Below are 15,333 nucleotides of genomic sequence, written 5' to 3' on the forward strand. Positions count from 1 at the left end.
GGCAGGTATAAAGGGCCCCATGGCTAGGAAGAATAGAATATCTACCTTTTTTCATTAACATCAACATGAACAAAACAGATTATCATGAACGATTAAACGGAGTTAGCCTTTATGCCCTTTAGAGAACCCAAACTAAGCGCCAACCCTTGAGATCGACTTCTTATCCGCATGAAGCCTGTGATCGGGCCATCGTCACCTTCTTTCTCGATGCTCAAGTTTGCAAGAGCGTCCTCGCCTACGGAAGAAAGTTAGCCCAATCTTTGGTTCTTAAGGGGCCGACGGAGTGGATGCACAGAAGTAGCGTGGCGTGGGATACATGGAATGATGCAAAGTGGCGTGGGATGGGAAAGTATGGGGAAGAAACTTACCGAAGACGCTCCTTGCGTAGAGATTCGCGCTTAGGAACTGGCAGTCTCCCTCTAGGGAAGCTTCAGGGGTAAGACAACTCATGTTTGTACGGTCCATGAGTTGCTGGAGGAAGGCCCTCAGACTCTTGGCCTTGGAGTGGATGTTAACCTTGTTCTCCCATTCGAATTCGGTCCACATCGTTCTGAACTGTGTTTCAGTGCAGTGAGCGGGCTGTATGTAGTCCATGATGTCAGCCTTGATGTCGTTCAGAATGACTACATGGGTCTCGGTAGAATTCGAGCCATCGTATATCACGTTGCCGAATATCACGCCAGTGTCAGTCGAGGAGACCTTGATGGTAGCTTGGACATTTAGGAAATCGTGTGGCCCGAGGTTTTGGGTGGTAGGTCGCTCGACGACCTTGAGATCACCGAGTGTAGCGAATTCGACGGAGAGGTTCTGAAGGGTTTCGGTGGTTTGGTTGACTAGAAGCACGTCAAGGACAATGTCGAATTGGTGGACCTTGACATATGCTTCTGCGTAAACGGCATCGGAGTATCCCGTAAGCTGCACCACTCTGCTGAGTTTGGAGGTGAGGTCTTCAAGCGTCGAGTCGCCACCGGTGGCTTTGGCAAGATCCAGCTCGATCTCCTCTGCTCCCTCCTCAGACTTCTTTGCCAGTTGTCGAATGGGTATGGCATCGTCCACTTGAACGGCTGTCTTGGCCTTTTCAACAGCCTCCTTAGCAGCACGTTTCTTCTCATCCACCTGAACCATGGCACGGAAGGCCTGTCTAGTGTCTTCCAAGAAAATAGACTCAAGCTCCTTCCGCTGAGCAGACTCGGCCAATGACCGGACGCATGACATGATTCTGTCAACGGAGTCTTCATCGATAGAGGCCTTGGCGAATTGCGACTGGCCAACGCGGATGATAGAAATCATGATCAGCATCGCTTCGGCGCGCAAGGCGTTAGTCCGGGCAACATCTTGTGAAAGCTCCGAATGGCGCATAACAAGCTTCGTCAGTGTCGATGAAAGAACGGTTGCGAGGTAGTAATCTCCATCTAGGATGAGCTGTCTGAGCGGCGGCTTCTGCGCTGCCTTGACGGCCGCTAACTTGGCGGCGGCGGCGGATTCACTGGTTAGAGCGGACTCCTGTGCGTATGTACCATCAGCCAGAACCTTGGGCCCCGTTGTCGACTTGGCATGTCCATTTACAGAGTCTTGACCCGCCGCACCGGCGTCAGGGCCTTCGTCAAGTAATCGTTGCTCTGAGGCGAGGATCGGGATTTCTCCTAAGCTGGCTCGTATACGCTTCCAGGCCTCTCTGATATCGTTTGCTTCGAGTGAATATTCACCCACAACCCAAAGGACGCCACGATATACTTTCCCGGCACGAACTTCGTCCAAAGTGGAAACTAGTCGCTCGACAATGGATGGTCTGAGTTTAGGGAACTTTTCAACGACTTCCTTGACAAAGGTTATCACATCGACAGCAGAATTGTTGTTGAAGTCGGCAATAAAGTCCATGAGAAGATCAACGACACTGGCAGCAATCTCGGAGAACTTGATGGCACACTGATGGATGGACTGGATGAGGAGCTGTCGATATTCATTGTTCTGCAGGTAACCGTTAGTTATGCCAGTGATGCCAATAATGATGGAAATCTAGCTGCATTACCTTCTCATACTGTTCGTCAACGGTTTTGGCAAGCTCTTTCTTAAGCAAGAGAACAATCTCCTCGACATTCCGACTGGAGACCATCTCAAGAGCAATGAACAAGGCCTTGCGTCGAACATCAATGTCCGGGCTGGAGAGGACACGAAGGATCTCCATGGTAAGATCATCGAGAACACCCTCATTGCGCTTCATGAGCTGGTGAACACGCTCCAGCACAATAAGCTTGACGTTGTTGTCTGCCTCTTTGATGCATAGTTCAATCAACTTTGCAGCCGCGGCCTTGACAGCGACAGGATTTGACGTCAGTGCAGTAAGGGAGGTAGCCGCCTCATACACAACCGTGCTAGTGTTTGCGTCCAAAAGATCAAAAATCAACCGAAGATATCGCGCCTGGCCGTATTAATAACGAATTAGCCATATGGAAGTGTCAACTGAAACAATAAAATGCTAAATCCTACCTTGTTCTGGGTATTCTGCACAGCATCCTTCCTTATAAACTCAAGCTCGACCAACTGAAGCAGTTCGTCTGCATTGGCTACACCATCAAAGGTTGAGCTCAGATATACCAAGGCACTCTCATGGCTGATGGTGACCAATGCAGCAAAAGCGTTGCGTTTGCAAGTGGGATCTGTCTCCGTCTCTAAGAAGGCCAGCAACAGGTCTGCGGCATCCGGAATGAGGGATTCGGAGTGCTGGAATATGGAGGCAATTGCCCAGACTGCGTTTTTCCGAACATATGCATGTCTATAGCGGAGGCACTGGCGTGCAGACGAGAGCAGCGGTTCTAGTAGTTCTGGCTCTCTGAGCTTGCATAGGAATCGGAGTGTGTTTCCTCGAATGTACTCATTGGGATGCTGCAGATCATTCCGGATTCCGTTACTACGATTATAGCACTTCATTAGCCAGATGTCATCGACTTTCAACGAGCACATAGCCACCTACCAGACCAGAATCATCTCCTGCTTCAGCTTGCCGTTGGCATCGAGTTTAGGGCAGATTTCGTAGTAGAAATAGAGCAATTTCTTGAGAGGCTTCGATTTTGACGGCATGACGAAGCGGATAATGTGCATGAGCAGCTGTGGCATCGGGTCTCCATTCAGCATCATGATGAGGATGATCCTCATGGTCTCCATCTTGGTCTCATCCGTGCCCTTTTCCAGCTGCGTCTTCAGTTCCTGGACGGTAGGCTGGTCCGCCGAGTTGTCCTGGTGCACCAGCGTGTACGAGTGATCCAGATACGAAGCCATTGTGCCGTTCTCTTGTCCCTTGTCCTGCGTCTGGCGGTGGAAGCTCTGGGTAGTGTAGTATGTAGGGGGGTCTGCGGTGGTGTTTTGAGAAGCGGCCCAGGGTGTTCAGGAATCTCAGGGTAGCGTCCGCATGCCTCGCCTTGTAGTCGGCGGAGAGAGAGGCGTCCTGGAGTATGTCGGCACTGTAGCAGAGAATCACCGTCGAGATGTCTGCTTCTCTTCGTCTCGCCGTCCTGTCTGCTTGGTGTCCTTCGTCGTCGTCGTCTCCAACTTGTCCACTCTGGCCAGTATTTGCGCGGCCCGCCAAATGTGTGGATGACTAAGCATGGCCTCTAACTTGTGACTTTTTGCGCACAAAAGAAGACGGCGACGGCGACGACGAAGAAGAAGAAGAAGACGCACATCGAGAAGACGAGAAGGAGACGAGAAGATTCAAGATGCCGGGCGACAACGAGACCTTCTACCTGCGATACTAGTAAGGACTATTTCTATCCTTGGGGCCCAGATTCTCCCTGCCAGCTGCTGACGGCGCGCCAGCTCGGGACACTCTGGGCGGTTCGGACATGAGTTTCTAGGTGAGCAGCAGAAGCAGCCAGCGCGGTTGACAGGCGGGAATACAAGCTGATCGACGGTAGAATTCGACTTCAAGTCTCTTGGAGACGGCCGCAGTGCCTCTGCGCGCTATGCGAACAACTCGAACTACCGCAATGACTCCCTCATCCGCAAAGAAAGTACGTCATACAGCTACCTGCCATTCCCCTCCCCCTCAAGTAGAAAGCTGGCTGCAGGAGGGCTAAGAGGAGTCTATTACAGTGTGCGTCAGCTCGCTGCTGATACAGGAGATCAAACGGATTATCAAAGAGAGCGAGATTCTCAAGTATGTTGGGCATTGACTTCTTTTGTCTGCTGCAATCGCCCACCTCTGACCCTCTATCTACTATCGAATAGGGAAGACGACTCGAAATGGCCACAGAAAAACAAAGATGGACGACAAGAGCTTGAGATTCGACTTGGGAATGAACACATATCCTTCGAGGTGCGCTCTTCCTCTGCGCATGCATTTGAGTCGCTGTCGTCGTTTGGGTGCTAGCGAACTGCAAAACTGACCAGGCATGACATGCAGACTGCAAAGATAGGCTCGCTTGTCGATGTCACCGAATCGGCGGATCCTGAGGGCCTGCGAGTCTTCTACTATCTCGTACAGGACCTCAAGGCGCTCGTCTTTTCACTAATATCCCTCCACTTCAAGGTATGGCTGGCTCTTCAAGCACCCCTGTCCCGCCGAAGCTGCCAACCCACGTCACCACCACCATGAGCTGTCACTGACCACGGCCGCCCCTAGATCAAACCCATTTAAAAAGCATTCGCCGGGCGCAGAGAGGACTTACTGCTGTTCTATGTGATGAATATCTATCAGGAGTTAGGCTGGTCTATCTGTCTTTTAGCTGCTAATGAATACTTTCTCGTACTTCTCACGCTGTTTTTCCACCCCTGGCCTATAACCTCCTTTTAATACGCTTCGCTGCCCCTAGTCGTATAGCTTTACATAGGCCCCTTCACTGTAGACCTCGCCATCCTGGCCCTTCCCCGCGATCGCATGACCCTCTTTGCTCGCTCCAGTGGCGCTGGGCTGCTCGACTCGACGGCCTGCTTGGCCCTGCAAGTGCGTTGACTAGCCAAAGGGAAAAAACCTTCCCGCGCCCAAACAACTTGACTTGTCTTCTGCCTCTCCCTCTCTGCCTCGCATTCCTTCAGCGCTGCAACACCGCAACACACGAACCGGACTGACCGTCTCTCTCTCTTTCTCTCTAGCTGCTGCGTCTCTGCTACTCAGCTTGCGCTCCTTACCTGCGTCTGCCGGCTCAATCGATCCTATGTCCTGCCGTTAAAGCCGTCTCCATGCCAACCCACAGTGACATCAGCGCCCATACGCAAGTCTCAGCTGCTTCTAACGCGCCCACACGACCAACTTGTCCCCCAGAAAGCGACAGAATAACCTCCTGGATAGAGTCTGCAGAAGGCAGAATCGACGCTGCGGCCGATAATGGCTCTCTGACGGCGCAGTCTCCTCCAACTACGGCGGGCGAGCGCCCTGACTCTGACTCGGCTATGACCACCGATGAAGCTTTATCTCCGCAGCGGCGTGAGCAAGGACAGCAGTCTCAGGGATCCGAACCTGCAACGGGTGGTGGCAGCACTTCTACTGGTGCTGCTACTACTACGATGCACTCCCCGGGAACAGAAAACATCGGTGCTGCTGGCTCGGGCATAGTCGAGTCGCTGGCCACTGCCGAGGAGGTGCGCTCTCCTGTATCGGACTCGACTGCCATAACCGACGACTACGATGAAACGGACGAGCCGATGACCCCTACGACGAGTGTCTCTGCTGCTACTGAGATCAAGGATGAGCAGCGGGAGCCTGCTGCTACTGCTGCTCCAGCCATTCCCGACATTCTGGCCACTCATCGGACTTCCATGAGCTTTGAGTACTCTGATGCCAGAGTAAGTCACGTTGCCCCCCGAGTCTACAAATACTTTAGAAGGCCTATGGGAGTACACTGATGTACTGACACACGACTACTCTGCCAGCTCGTGCCAGATCACTCCTCCTCGTACTTTAGAGGGGGGAGCAGGTTTACCGGCACTCAGCAGTCTGAACAGCAGATTTACACCGTCGACGTGGAGATCAAAAACGTCGACATGTCCGAGTCCTATCTCTGCGGATACCTCAAAATCAAAGGTACGGCGCTATTTACCTCTCCAATTGACATTATTACTCTGCACAGGCGCAACACCTTACTGACAGTCTTAACAGGCCTGACACCGGACCATCCTACTCTAACAACTTTCTTCGAAGGCGAGATAATTGGCACCAAACATACCTTCCAAACTCGTCATGAGGATTGGGGTGCCACTGAAAAGACGGATATGCACCATTGGTCCCGATTCCCAGCCTGGCGTCCCCTCTCTCGATTGGCCAAACAGCCGGACTTCACCTTCAAGGACTATGCCCAGCGGGAGAACATCTTCATGCGGTGGAAGGAAGCCTTCCTTGTGCCCGACCACCGTGTCAAGACCATTTCCGGCGCCAGCTTCGAAGGGTTCTACTACATCTGCTTCAACCAGGTTCAGGGTACCATCAGTGGCATCTACTTCCACGCGAAGAGCGAAAAGTAGGTCTCACCGCCCCATCCATCGAGTGCCTAATAATGAGAAAATCGAAAAAACAAACCTGCTAATGGCTTTTATAGACACCAACAGCTTGAGCTCAAGCCTGTGGAGAACTACGGATGCTGTGCAGCCATCGAATTCCGATGAACCAACTCCAATCTTCTCAACGAACCCAATTGATCTCCCACCGTTTTGATTTAGGCCGTCTTTCTTGTTGCCCAAATGGCCTTGATGAGCCCGTCGATCACGTCCAAGCTTATATAAACCCGCATGGCCTTACTCTGTCCTTCCATCAAAAACACAATATGGCAAACCGGCCCAGCCAAGGGATGATCTTCACTTTTTGTGGCGGCCTTGTCCTCGCCTCCATCCCTCCATCTTTCCCTCTTTTTACTATCCGTGGCGCATATCGACCCAACCAGCATTCTCACCAAATCACGACGTCAAAACTCATCCCGAACCCGTCACAAAAACCCTCGTATCCTCCTGCATGAAGTATGAAGCCCTTATGCATTCCTTATCTGTTCACCCACACCATTGGGCCTTTTTTTGGCTGCTTTCGCTTGCATCTTCCGGTTTTCCTTCGTCACTTCGGAGTTACTTTCGACTCTGGGCTCGACTTCATATTTCATTCCCATTCTTAACTAACGGCTAGCTTGGGGTCTATTCTCTTCATCTCTTCGCTTCACTTCCTGCTTGGTGTTCCTCGGCGTTTTATCTTCAGCTTTTCTCTTCTATTACCTGTCATTTTTTTTTTTTTTTTTTTTTTTTTTTTTTTTTTGGCTCTATATCGGCCTTATTACCCAAACTGACACCTCACCTGTTTTGCTGTGATACTCCTTGAATCAGGCCACCGTCTATCGACCGACTACCCATCGACCCTTGAACCTCCCCCGACTATCCCAAGCTATAGGATAAATTAACCTTTTGAAGCTATCATCTACCTCCACGTCAGCCGTCAGCCATTTGATCATCTTTTCTCTCTTTCTACTAATTGATATCCCTTTTCTTCGTTCTTTTTTATTTTTTATTTTTTTTTTTTAACCCCTTGTCTTTCCAGTCTCTTCTTTGCTTATCTCTTTTAATCAAAATGACCCTCTTCCCTCTCGACTCTACCAAAAAAAACCATTTCTCAATCAATGAATGAATCAAATGAATGACTCTCCAACCAAATTGCTTCTTCTTTCAAAGACTGCTCCACCCATGAACCTCAATCCGAACCCGGACCCGAACTGAACCGCGCGCTATCCACCAGACGCTCTTGCAGACAAGAAAAAGAGCAAAAAAGAAAGCCCAACGCGGGGCTCGAACCCGCAGCCTTGTGATGGCCAACTGTTATAAACTTGCTATAAGAGTATAAGAGTCACACGCTCTACCGATTGAGCTAGCCGGGCTGATGGAGGCTCTGGCGCCCTTGTCGCTTAATGAGCCGCAGGGACGTGTACTCTGTAGATTTCGATGGCCTACAAGGTTGTGGATGAGACTAGTACTACATGTTAGAGCTGCTAGTGGCGGATGTAAATGGTTCTGTTACAGATTATCTCACGTTCATGGAGATTTTTATATTGAAAAGTTGAGTGTGCGATTTTTTTTTTCTCCATGGGCACGTGAGCATAGGCGCGAGCTGCAGTTTTTCCCTGCAGGGATGGAGATATCGTATCATGACGATGGAGAGTTGTTCACGATGCCGCATCTTGACTCTGTCCACTACATCTCTGGTGTCCATAGCCTCAGGATCCAATAAAAGTACATGTAAATGGCTACATGTATGCATATCTTGACGCTGTGGCGACAAGGCCTGTCCACGGAAGACTGCCATCTGGCTCCGACGTCACTCGCGCACTACCTACACCAAATCACACGATACCATTTTATTATCCCGCGCCTTGACTGTCTACTGTGTCTATCGCCGAGGGGAACAAATTCCCTTTATACAGAACAGCATGTCTGTTGGCAAGTCACTCCGGTCCTTACCTAAGGTGATACACCAGGAGATCGACCATCTGACCGTCGGCCACTCATAATATGCGGACCCTCCGGAGTTGGCAAAGGAACGCTCTGCCATAAACAAGTCTCTTCTCTTCCAGACGTCTTTGCTCTGGGTGTGTCCCACACAACTCAGAAAACACGAGCCAACGAAGTTGAAGGGATATACTACTTTTTCGTGCAACCAGAGCAATTCACGTCTCTCATCGCACAAAACGGCTTTGTGAAACACACCACTTTCAACGGCCAGAGTTACGGAAGCAGCAGACGGACTACCTCGGATCTAGCATGGAAAGAATACATCGTTATACTTGAGATAGACGTGAAGGGAGTCGAGCACATAAAGGCTGACTCCAGTATTGATGTCCGGTATGTGTTTATCCGACCTCCCAGCCTTGAGGTGCTGGAGTGTCGGCTCAGGGAACATGCGATGGAGGATGAGGCAGTGATGCTCACGGGAGGTGTGGCGCAGGCGACTATCGAGCTTGGGTATGTTAATATTCCGGGGTTTTTCGATAAGGTTATGGTCAATGATGATTTGAATATGGCGCACGAAGAGCTTGTCAGGTTTGCATACTCGTAGCTTCAGCCTGAGCGATGCTTAGTATATGAAAGGGTAAGCAGATTTGCGTCGGTTATAAATATATAACTAATACTAATAGATATAGTTCACCAATCAGCGAGCACCAGCACTAAACAAACATATAACAGAATACTAATTATAGCTTTTACTTTCTGCTACTGCTAAAATCAAGGTAATAAGACCTTAAAAGTAAGGAATTTAGTAAGAAAGCAGCCTGGTGGGAGGCGTTATTCTCAAGTAAAAAAGTACTTAGAGTAATCCGCCATTAAGCTAATCAGGCATTTCTATTGGCTAAGAATAGTTAGTTACACTTCATCTTCTCTCAACTCTGGACTTTTGGACAATAATATTATTCTTCATACTCTGTACAAAGGTGCTTAAAAGACGGTGTCTATAGCATTGTCGACTGGCCTTTTGCCAGACAGGCTACAGCGACTTACCTTGGGCCCGCGCAAGTTCGGAGTCGCGTCGTTCGGGGGGAGTATGGAGTATACGGTCAGCTATGGGAGTGAGGACGGTGTTGTGCGTTGCGGAAAAGCCATCGATTGCCAAAGCAATTGCAAACCACTTGGGAGATTGAGTGATTACCGTTCGTGAGCAGCAGACCCGTGCAATCCGCCAGTCGCCAGTCGAGCTATATAACTAATTGGTCGTGCAGCATAACATCCAAGGCAATCCGTATGTGAAGAACTACGAATTCGACTACGCCTTTCCGCAATGGGGCCGTTGTAGTGTCACGATGACCTCTGTGCTCGGCCACCTCCTCAGCCATGAGTTTGAGCCGCGATACAAGAGCTGGACTTCATGCGACCCATCTGCGCTTTTTGACGCCCCCATCGAGGTGTTCGTTAGTAGCGACAGCCAGCCTGTCGCGGACAACATCAAGCGACACGCTCGCCGGGCCGACGTGCTCTTTATCTGGACCGACTGCGACCGCGAAGGCGAGCACATAGGCACCGAGATTCGGTCGGTGGCAGCACAAAGCAACCAGGCTCTAGGTCGTGCTGGCGGCACTGTAAGAGCACGTTTCTCCAACATCGAAAGAACGCATATCATCCACGCCGCTCACCGTCCTGTCAATCTCGACGAAGCGCAAGCCGACGCAGTGGCTTCACGTATCGAGCTTGATCTTCGTGTGGGCGCAAGCTTCACCCGGCACCTCACTCTTAGCCTTCGCCCTATACTCCAGCGAGGCAATCTGTCAGAAGCCTCTCAGTTAATCAGCTACGGGAGCTGTCAGTTTCCTACGCTTGGCTTCGTCGTCGAGCGCTACTGGCGCGTCCGGAATTTTATCCCGGAACCATTCTGGAGCATCAAACTGATGCATCAAAAGGCTGGAACATGGGTGAACTTTAGTTGGGCTCGCAATCATCTCTTCGACAGAAGGACTGCTGTTATTCTCTATGAGCGGTGTCTCGCTTCGCAGAATGCTCAGGTCCAAAAGGTTAAGACCTCGCCAGCGAGCAAGTGGAAACCCTTACCGTTGACTACTCTAGAGCTTCAGAAGTGCGGTAGCAGATTCTTGGGAATGGACAGTCAAAAGGTTCTGCAGCTTGCAGAAAAGCTATACCAAAAAGGCTGGATTAGCTATCCTCGTACCGAGACAGATCAGTTCGATCAGGGTATGGACCTTCGTGGCCTCGTCCAGAAGCAGACGCAGGGTGGCCGCTGGGCTGATTATGCAACGGCGCTTGTCGGAGGAGGCTTTTCGTGGCCCCATAACGGACATAATAATGATAAGGCCCACCCGCCTATCCACCCGGTCAATTTCGTCAGTCCAGCTACGCTCTCACTTGAAGAGCAAGCAGCGTGTTCATGAGTTCGTCGTCCGGCGCTTCCTGGCCTGCTGCAGCAAAGACGCCCAGGGGTCAAAGACCGACATTAGTGTTCTCTATGGACCAGAAACATTCCATGCATCTGGCCTTGTAATATTAGAGCGTAACTATCTCGATGTCTACATTTACGATCGGTGGAGCAACCAAGAACTTCCCCCGTTCATCGAAGGCGAGGTCTTCGAGCCGACCGAAGCCATGCTCAGTGAAGGCAAGACGTCATCACCTGGATATCTAACGGAACCAGACCTGCTTGCACTAATGAACGCGAATGGTATCGGCACCGATGCCACCATGGCTGACCATATTGTCACAATTATAGACCGACAATACGTCGAAGCTAGAGCTCAGCCAAGGCAGGCGCGGCATGGAAATGACGAAGAAGAAGAGTCTGAGGAGTTGCCAGCCCAAGCGAGAGGCGGGAATGGTCGTAGAGGAAGAACCGCAATAGCTTCTCGCCGTGGCGGCAGGAATAGCGGTGCTGGCCGCGGCAGCACTATCACAGGTGTTCGGGAGTTCATACCCACGACGCTGGGCGTCGCTTTGGTTGAGGGTCACGAGAATATGGGCTTCGAGACTGATTTGATGAAACCGTTTTTACGCAAAGAGGTAAGATTATGTTCTTGATCAATCCACATCACGAGCTGGCTGCTGATGACAGGTGTAGATGGAGCTAAAGATGAATGCCATATGTAATGGACAAACGACTAAGACTCGGGTCGTTAACGAAACCATCGAGCAGTATCGAGGGGTCTATACTCGCATGCAGCAACGTCCGGACGTCCTTCGTACGGTGAGGACTGACTCTCAGTGTACCTACCTACTACTCAGCTAATGTGATTGTAGGCTGTTCGGAAGTATGTTTTCGGTGAAGTGAACTGAGGATTGTCGACTTCACCATTGAACTCTACCAATTGTCTACAATCTTATGCAAGAACTACATTCCGACTTGGCGTTGAGTTAACTGCCCTCGGCCAAGCTATAAACGAGGCCCTATTATAGTGAGGTTGGTCACCAACCACAAGAGTTCCCTTAACTAATTATATTCCGTGGCGATCTGCTCGCTTCCCCAACAGCTTCATACCAGGAATAACTAACTACCAATGAAAAGAAAGGAGAGATCGTCCAACCATCCAACCTCCAAGCTCCTAGGGCTGTCTCCTTACCCAAACAGCCATGGGGTTCTTTTCCGCATTAAATTCAATTGCACTCTTTGCCGCATCTGTGACCTTGCCTGCGCCGGCATTGATGGCTTCTGCGGTTGTCGGTGCTGGGGGTGGCAACTTTGTAGTGTCTTCTGCGACCTGTTGAATGCGGCTGTCCATCTGGCCGAGAATCTTCTCTTGCTCCTAGCGAGGGGGTCAGCTTGGGTCCGTGATGATACCATATGCTAGGGGTAATTGCTAGGCGTAATGTCCTCCAGATAGGGGCACTTACTTTTCCGGCGAGATCTTCAATCTTGGCCTTTGCACCTTCGAACCAGCTGTTAAGTTTGCTGACGCTGTCCCTGACCTTGTCCCTGGATTCCTTGGGATCTTTGCCCAACTGCCCCGCGAAATCAGAGCTGATACCAACCAGGAGCTGGATACCTGGCATGATATTTTCGATAGACAGGTCGGACCACATCTTTGCAACCTCGCCGAATATCTCGAAATATGCTCGCATGAAGATGGCGCTCTTGTAGATTTGCTAGAATCTTCTTGTCAGACATGTTATTCTGCCCCTTCCATTCAATGCACAACGTCACACTTACAGTACGGGCCAGGTCAGTGAAGTTATACTTGCCAACCTTAAGGTCATCCAATTCGCCATCCGGGTCATTGTTGGCGACGTTCTCCTGGATTTTTCTCAAGAACTCCTCCACCACCTCCTCAACAATCACTTCGATGGTCGAACTGATCGAATTGAAAAACGTAACCAGGTCCATGACTCTGGTTTTGACAACGGCGATGAGGCGGATAGATGCCTCAAGAATAGTCTTTATGGCTGTCTATAATCTGCGTGTTAACCAATTGACCTGACAGGCTAAAATAGCGTAACAGGCAGACGTACAAGATTCTTTTCATCGGTGTTAAGTTGCAACAGCTTGTTCTGTGCCGCAGCCAGATCACTCTGGTCTTTTGTAAGAGCTTTCGTGGCCTCCTGGTAAGCCTTCGATGATGCAATATAAGCTTGCTGGGTCGTGTGCAGTCGATCTTTGGCGGCTTCGAGTACCGCCTGGCCTTGTGCCATCTGGGGGTCCTGAGTTTGTTGCTTATTGGGATTGGCCATAACCGTTTCCTATCAACTCGATTAGTTAGGCAACCTTTTTGCAATTACAAGAGCAGGAATCCATACGGTGCTGGTTGATCCAGGAAGGGCTTTGGACACTGCAAACAGCTCATTTGCGTCAATGTATACAGGGTTGAAATCTTGCTGCCACTTCTTGACCTTTGCATCATCCGGGCCGGGGAGATCATTCATGCTACCCTTCCCACCGAGATTATAAACCTCGGTAGCGATCTAATATGACGGCCTGTTGTTAGCTGGTGAACGATGGTGTGACAAGCTTGATCCCCGTTTAACTCTCACCTGAATAGAGGTTTGAAGGACTTGCTTGAATTTGACGCTTGGGTCCTTGTCAGTCGCCACTTCGATGAATTGATCGCGAGCATTTTTGAGCATCTGCAGAGTGTATAAGAGTGACTTTGATCCAGAGCCAGTAGTTGTGGAAACCTCGTCCCAGTTGATACCACCACCATTTCCTTTGAATAGGATGGAATACAACACTCTCAGATAAACGATAGCCGGCTTAATTTGCACATAGGCAGGGTCCGTGCTATTCTGAGGCAAAGGGACTTTTGCTTTTGGTTCAGGGGTTGGGAGAGGAGCATTCCCGTTCCCGCTTCCGTCATTTCCCTTCTTATTGAAGTCTTTGAACATCTTTTCTGCCTCCTCTGCTCGAGCAGTATAGTTCATGTTCTCCGTGTATGCCGTGGCCAACTGGCCCAGAGCAGTGACGAGGGTATCTCCAAGCTTACCAACTATTTCCTGGCCCACAAGGTCCCACCTATTTTATTCAATTGTGTCAGCTTTTTGCTATGCTCTTCTGGCAGCCTACCATAAACCTTGAATTTCCCCTTATATCAACAGATAGGTAAAAGGAGCCAATTCCTTTTAGATGTGGATAAGCATGGAGATGCTTAGATCCAGACAGGGGATCAGAAGGGGTGGCATTGTCTACACCACGAGACAATGCACTTGCTTAATCCATTGATAAAGGCAGGGAATCCTAGGATTCATGGTAGGTGTATATGAATTGTAAGACTCACCCACTGGGGAAGCTATCCGAAGCTTTCTTATATACGTTTGACGCCATCTGGAGCTGCTTCTTGAATGTCCTTGTCGCGGCTTTCTGGTTCTTGACATTGATTTCATCAGCTTTTAAAATGTTTTGCGCTGCCAGCATTTGAAGCTTTGTTTTCGCCAACTGCTCCTCGGCAGATGATTCTTTCTCCACGCAGGAAGCATACAGCTCTGTGGCGTACAGCATCCAGTCATTAAACCCTTTGTCAATCGTTTTGGCCCTGTCATAGCAGTCGTCAGCGCTCTTTTTAATGCTCAGGAGGGCCCCTTTGAGCATTCTCTGAGCGCTTATGGGATCAATTATGATTTCCATGATACTATTGACCTAAATGGCACATTAGCCAATTTATATATCCAAATTGTAGAACAGGCAATGGCATACCCTATCGGGGATCATGGAAGCAACACTGTGGATATACAGCATTCCACCATCAGCCGCCAGGAAGGCCTTTGTGCCCATGTCACCGCATTCGGTAAGATTGGCGCGGAGAGATTTATAGCTAGAGAGCAGAGGATCAACTTGTGCAGCTTCCTACGCTTCAGGAGATTGCTTACTGGAGATATTTAAAACCGCCTTGAGGGGGGTCAAGCTCTATTGTAGCTGCGGTGTCGGACGTCGCAGCGACGAAGGCCAGCCCGGTAGAGTTGATGGCAACAGGGGCGGAACCCAGAAGCTGCTGCCATGGGTGCGCGAACATAGCTGAGGCCTTGATTTGGGCGACGGATATGTCAGCCATACCAGGGAGGTCTCCCGGCCCCGAGCCATAGTCCATCTTTTTTTGGATTTGGACGGCATTGGTAACTTGTTCTTGGTCGTCTGCCATTTTGAATAGTAACGTTCATATAACGCAATGGGTACTCAATGAGATGTCCTGGTTTGCGGTGGTTGAAAGTCCTAACAACAGGCGACCGGCAGACTCCTTTAATATTACGTTGAGGGGTAAGTATTTCCGGGATACCCTCGGCTGAGTTGAGCCTTGTTATCGCTCTGCATATCGTGATATATCACTTACCATCTGGGGAAGTGAATCATCAGCTTACGTTCGATATCTGCCTGGAAATAGGACTCAAAATTGGGATGTTACCCACCTTGCAGAGCCGAGAAGTTTGAAACGGGATATTAAGCCCGCTATTGTTGAG

The 15,333-nt window shown here is 50.0% G+C and overlaps 6 protein-coding genes and 1 pseudogene across 7 annotated transcripts; 4 read left to right on the plus strand and 3 right to left on the minus strand.

Annotated features, from left to right (window-relative positions):
• Positions 1-92: 92 nt before the first annotated feature.
• Positions 93-3,276, minus strand: ARB_02824 (uncharacterized protein; the record flags this gene model as incomplete). The annotated part of the gene is made up of 5 exons (XM_003010881.1): positions 93-235; positions 369-1,968; positions 2,030-2,419; positions 2,488-2,908; positions 2,972-3,276. 5 exons carry the CDS (start codon positions 3,274-3,276, stop codon positions 93-95), a joined length of 2,859 nt encoding a protein of 952 aa, XP_003010927.1.
• A 130-nt stretch (positions 3,277-3,406) lies between these two features.
• On the plus strand, positions 3,407-4,591 carry ARB_02825 (uncharacterized protein; the record flags this gene model as incomplete). Its single annotated transcript, XM_003010882.1, has 4 exons — positions 3,407-3,563; positions 3,637-3,751; positions 3,946-4,312; positions 4,400-4,591. The coding sequence occupies 4 exons, from the start codon at positions 3,407-3,409 to the stop codon at positions 4,589-4,591; spliced, it is 831 nt and encodes a 276-aa protein (XP_003010928.1).
• A 584-nt stretch (positions 4,592-5,175) lies between these two features.
• ARB_02826 (vesicle-mediated transport protein Vid24, putative) lies at positions 5,176-6,594 on the plus strand (the record flags this gene model as incomplete). Its single annotated transcript, XM_003010883.1, has 3 exons — positions 5,176-5,778; positions 5,929-6,449; positions 6,528-6,594. 3 exons carry the CDS (start codon positions 5,176-5,178, stop codon positions 6,592-6,594), a joined length of 1,191 nt encoding a protein of 396 aa, XP_003010929.1.
• Positions 6,595-7,737: 1,143 nt separating this feature from the next.
• Positions 7,738-7,841, minus strand: ARB_02827 (annotated as a pseudogene). The gene has a single exon. The product of its transcript is annotated as a tRNA-OTHER (tRNA).
• A 549-nt stretch (positions 7,842-8,390) lies between these two features.
• On the plus strand, positions 8,391-9,016 carry ARB_02828 (uncharacterized protein; the record flags this gene model as incomplete). The annotated part of the gene is made up of 2 exons (XM_003010884.1): positions 8,391-8,400; positions 8,520-9,016. 2 exons carry the CDS (start codon positions 8,391-8,393, stop codon positions 9,014-9,016), a joined length of 507 nt encoding a protein of 168 aa, XP_003010930.1.
• Positions 9,017-9,755: 739 nt separating this feature from the next.
• ARB_02829 (uncharacterized protein) lies at positions 9,756-11,475 on the plus strand (the record flags this gene model as incomplete). The annotated part of the gene is made up of 2 exons (XM_003010885.1): positions 9,756-10,787; positions 10,816-11,475. 2 exons carry the CDS (start codon positions 9,756-9,758, stop codon positions 11,473-11,475), a joined length of 1,692 nt encoding a protein of 563 aa, XP_003010931.1.
• Positions 11,476-11,996: 521 nt separating this feature from the next.
• ARB_02830 (uncharacterized protein) lies at positions 11,997-15,017 on the minus strand (the record flags this gene model as incomplete). Its single annotated transcript, XM_003010886.1, has 10 exons — positions 11,997-12,197; positions 12,286-12,537; positions 12,602-12,838; positions 12,901-13,128; positions 13,168-13,350; positions 13,420-13,897; positions 13,956-14,087; positions 14,160-14,518; positions 14,576-14,693; positions 14,749-15,017. The coding sequence occupies 10 exons, from the start codon at positions 15,015-15,017 to the stop codon at positions 11,997-11,999; spliced, it is 2,457 nt and encodes an 818-aa protein (XP_003010932.1).
• Positions 15,018-15,333: the final 316 nt, after the last annotated feature.

This window comes from Trichophyton benhamiae (assembly GCF_000151125.1).
Source record: "Trichophyton benhamiae CBS 112371 chromosome Unknown contig01320.20, whole genome shotgun sequence".
In the NCBI taxonomy this organism is placed as follows: domain Eukaryota; kingdom Fungi; phylum Ascomycota; class Eurotiomycetes; order Onygenales; family Arthrodermataceae; genus Trichophyton; species Trichophyton benhamiae.